Consider the following 4,151-nt stretch of genomic DNA (forward strand, 5'->3'; position numbering starts at 1 on the left):
GTCCGTGACCACTGCCAGGGATGGGGCAGCCACAGCTTCTCTGGGCAACCTGTGCCAGGGCCTCACCACCAGAGAACAACTTTTTCCTTATATCTAACCTAAACTTCCTCTGTTTCAGTTTAAAGCCATCACTTGTCCTATTGCTACAGTCTCACCACCCTCACAGGGAAGAACTTCTTCCTAAGATCTAATCTAAATCTCCCCTCTGTCAGGTTAAAGCCATTCCCCCTTGTCTTGTCCCTACAGACCCTTGTCCAAAGCCCCTCTCCAGCCCCTTTAGGCACTAGAAGCTGCTCTAAGGTCTCCCCAGAGCCTTCTCCAGGCTGAAAAAGCTCAGCTCTCTCAGCCTGTCTCCAGAGCAGAGCTGCCCCAGCCCTCAGAGCATCTTTGTGGACATCAATGAATCCAGGGTGAACAATGGACTTGATGCTGGGAGAGCTGGATCAGGTTGGACCTGACCACGTGGGTACAAGGACCACAGCTGTGGTCCTTTCCATCCCCATGCAGTGCCCAGTTGTCCCCACATGTCTCCTCCACGCACCTTCTCCTCCTTGCCAGCGCATACCAGCTTCATGACACACTTCACCTTCCTCTGGGTGACAGCATGGTACAAGGGGTTGAAGGATGTGCTGTAGATCTTCACATTCTCCCTCCCGTGTGTGGCCACGGCTTCGTCTGCAGCAGAAGACACAACACATGAGTCAAGGGGCTGCACCATAAGCATGAGGTGCTTATGAAGAGGGACTCAAAGCACATTTTGCAAGGCTCAGACCACTTGATGGAGATCAGATTGTTTCCCTGAGAACCAAATCAGCACCTCTCAGCCACAATGTCCCCAGCCCCGTTTGTCCCTACCTTCAGTGAGACCCACAGTGCCGATGGGCGGGTGGCTGAAGACAACAGTGGGGATGTAATGGTAGTCCAGCCGGGAGTCCTGCTTGCCCTCAAAGAGCCTGTGGGCCAGCTTTCTGCCAGCTGCAATGGCCACTGTGGGAAGGGATGAGGATGAGGAGCCTGAGCTTTGGCACCAATGGGCTGTGGGGGGGAAGGTGGCATGGCCATGGTACCTGGGGTGAGGAGAGCTCTCCCACACACGTCCCCAATGGCATAGACCCCTCTCCTGGTGGTGTTCTGGTATTCATCCACCACCACATGGCCTTTGGCATCCATCCGCACGCCCTGCCATTGGGAAACAGCAGGCACTTTGACAAAGTGTCCTGGGTCTGATGGGACAAGCAATGTCCATGGGGGACCCATGGTGGTGGTCACAATACTACCAGCTGCAGGGAGGTCATGGCGGGAATACCATCCTGTGGCAGGCTTTGGACACCCATGGGGCCCCCGGAGACCCGTGGGACTCCTGGAGACCTGTAGGCATCCTCACACCAGCATTGCCATCTCACCACTCGGTCCAGGCATAGGTCCTGGGTGTTGGGTTCCCTCCCCACAGCCCACAGCAGGCAGTCCACGTCCTGGATCACTCCCTCTGTTGGCTTGTGGCCCGGCACTGAGGAGGTCACTGTCACATCCAGCAGCCCAGAAGGGGACTTGGTGACCGTCTTGACCTGTGGAGGACAACAGGAGCTACAACAGAAGAAGGTGACAAAGCTTTTGCCTTATAACAGGTGGCAGTGGCCACACCACAGAGCCAGGGATGCCCCAAAATGCCAGTGTTCCCCCATCCCTGCATCTCCAGGACAGATGGGAAAAGCACGCCAGTACCTGTGTGTGCTTCCAGACATCCACCCCAGTGTTCTCCAGCTCCTGGGTGCAGTTTGAGCTGATCATTGAGTCAAAAGTCCTCAGAACCTGGACAGGGACCCGCCAGCCTCATCAGATGAAGGTCTACAGGTGAAAGCACCACCTGGCAGCCCCCCCCTTGGGCATTCCCCTGTGCCCATGCCCCATCCAGGCCCAGAGAGGTCTGGGGCATTAATGATCAAGTTCTCCTCTGTCTCCTTTTCCTTTAATTTGTTGGGTTTTCTTATTTTCAAGTCAGGATTTGAAATAAAGCTCAAGTAAGCTGCTGTGGCAGAAGGAATGCCAGGCACAGGCTGGTGCTGTCAAATTGCCTGGCAGCACACCTACACTCTGCTCCTCATTACGCCCATCCTTACACCCATTGGCATTACACCACCATCCTCTGCATCACCATTCCCACCCTCCTTTAGCAGCTCATATAGGAGCTCACAAGCAGGATGCTCTGATGAGCTGGGATGTGACTACCAGACGGGAAGCACAGCTGGGGACAACCGGTGGTACTACCTTGTCCTGGCGGATCAGCAGGGATGACTTGGAGCCCAGTGTGGATAGGATCCCCGCTAATTCCACTGCGATGTAGCCGGCACCAACAATCACGCTGCGCCTGTAGAGAAGGGGTGATGCTGTGTGCAGGCATGTGGAGCTGCTGGTGGTGGCGGCAAGGTGGTGGTGGTAAAATGAGCCTCATTTTACCTGGGCAGCTCCTCCAGGTCAAAGAAGCCATCACTGGTCATCCCCAGGCTGGCACCTGCAAAGCAGAGCCCCTTTCACACCCCTTCCTGCCTTCCCCTCCCCAAAACCCCATTTTACTTTGGCAGGATTCTGTCAGGCTCACCAGGAATTTGGCTGTCGGAAGGGACAGCCGGGTGCCCGCCTGTGGCTATAAGGATGTGAGGAGCTGTGTATTTTTTCCCATCCACTTCGATGGTAGGCTCAGGATCAGCAGTGAACTTGCCATAGCCCCGAATGATGTCAATGTGAGCCTTGGTGAAGTAAGAATTACAGAATGGTTTGGGTTGGGAAGGACCTTAAGATCATCCAGCTCCAACCCCCTGCCATGGGCAGGGACACCTCACACTACACCATGTCACCCAAGGCTCTGTCCAACCTGGCCTTGAACACTGCCAGGGATGGGGCATTCCAGCAGGACAAGGTGTGAGAGCCAGCTAATGGAGTTGGGGAGAAGATGACACTTGTTAAGGCTGGAAAAGTGGCTGAAAATCCAGCAGATTCCACTTCCCCACTCAGCTTGCAGGATAAACACATCCTCACCTTCTTGAGGTTATTCTCATAGATCTCGTTGAGGCGCCTCACATAAGCATCACGCTTCTCTTTAATGGTTCTGGAAGAGAGCAGGGACTTATTGCCACCATGAGCAAATGAACCTACAGAGCTCAGCAAGAAAAAATTCAATTCCTTTGGTACATGGCACCCACAACACATAATGAGACAGCCCCCAGTTGCCCAGCCTTCCCCACCAGCATGATATTTTGTGCCTGCCTTCCCTTCATCCACCTTTTCCAGAGTCTATTCCCACCCATTTTCCAAAATACAGCAGGAATCCAGGCTACATAATCAGCTCAGCATCCATCCACAGGAAGCCTCAAAGAAGCGAGGGACCCCTTTGGGGCGGACAACATACCACAGGATGACGGTGCTGCTCTGCAGCTGCTTCCCATGGGAATCACATTCTTGATTCCAACTGGCTCTTTCCATACTTACCTCCAGTTGAACTTGATGCCGGGCATTTCGAAGCCATAGTCGGCATGATCATGGATAAACTCCATGTGGACTGCTGCGTTCCACATCACCTGCTCATGCAACCCGCAAGTCAGAATATGGGAAAACCCCAGCGACCCTTCCCAATGCCTCCCCTCTGCCCGCAGCAGCCCACAGGATGTGTATGCAAGCATACTGCAGAATCCTGATGGCTCAATATGCCCTGAGCCCCTGCTTCCCCCCCCAATTTGGCAGGCACCCACCCTAAAGCCAGCAATGAAAGCACCCTTACCTTCTTCGGCACACACCCAACATTGACCTAGAGGGAAGGTAAGAGCAAGTCTTGGCATTTTAAGGCTCAGTGTTTCAAAGGGGATGCTCTGGAGAGAGCATCCCCTACCAGACCGGTACCAAATCCCAGCTCTGTGCTCAGAAAAATAAATCAGGGATTACAGATCTTTGGCAAAAGATGGTTTTAAGTGCTTTCAGTGCCTCAAGGTCTTGTGATTTGCCTGGTTACCTGCACTTCCTTGAAGAATACAGAAGGAACAGTGTTTAAGTAAAACTGATTTTTTTTTCCCCCCACTGATAATTTAAATGAGTTTTACTGGTAGAAAGGTATTTGACATCTTTTTCCTGTCGAGGAAACTTCTGTACAGCAACTCTTTGAG

The 4,151-nt window shown here is 53.2% G+C and overlaps 1 protein-coding gene across 1 annotated transcript in view; it reads right to left on the reverse strand.

The window, feature by feature from the left end:
* Nucleotides 1-3,799, reverse strand: part of GSR (glutathione reductase) — a gene marked incomplete at its 5' end in the record, with an annotated part of 4,090 nt that extends 291 nt beyond the window's left edge. The window contains 11 exons of the mRNA XM_010021056.1: nucleotides 542-675; nucleotides 856-987; nucleotides 1,068-1,179; nucleotides 1,404-1,565; nucleotides 1,723-1,809; nucleotides 2,266-2,365; nucleotides 2,455-2,509; nucleotides 2,597-2,744; nucleotides 3,034-3,103; nucleotides 3,484-3,572; nucleotides 3,773-3,799. Of these exons, the coding sequence (XP_010019358.1) occupies nucleotides 542-675; nucleotides 856-987; nucleotides 1,068-1,179; nucleotides 1,404-1,565; nucleotides 1,723-1,809; nucleotides 2,266-2,365; nucleotides 2,455-2,509; nucleotides 2,597-2,744; nucleotides 3,034-3,103; nucleotides 3,484-3,572; nucleotides 3,773-3,799 (1,116 nt within the window). The remainder of the gene's footprint in view (nucleotides 1-541; nucleotides 676-855; nucleotides 988-1,067; nucleotides 1,180-1,403; nucleotides 1,566-1,722; nucleotides 1,810-2,265; nucleotides 2,366-2,454; nucleotides 2,510-2,596; nucleotides 2,745-3,033; nucleotides 3,104-3,483; nucleotides 3,573-3,772) is intronic.
* Between the last annotated feature and the right edge of the window lie 352 nt (nucleotides 3,800-4,151).

Source organism: Nestor notabilis, unplaced genomic scaffold (assembly GCF_000696875.1).
Source record: "Nestor notabilis isolate BGI_N333 unplaced genomic scaffold, ASM69687v1 scaffold21598, whole genome shotgun sequence".
NCBI classification, from domain to species: domain Eukaryota; kingdom Metazoa; phylum Chordata; class Aves; order Psittaciformes; family Psittacidae; genus Nestor; species Nestor notabilis.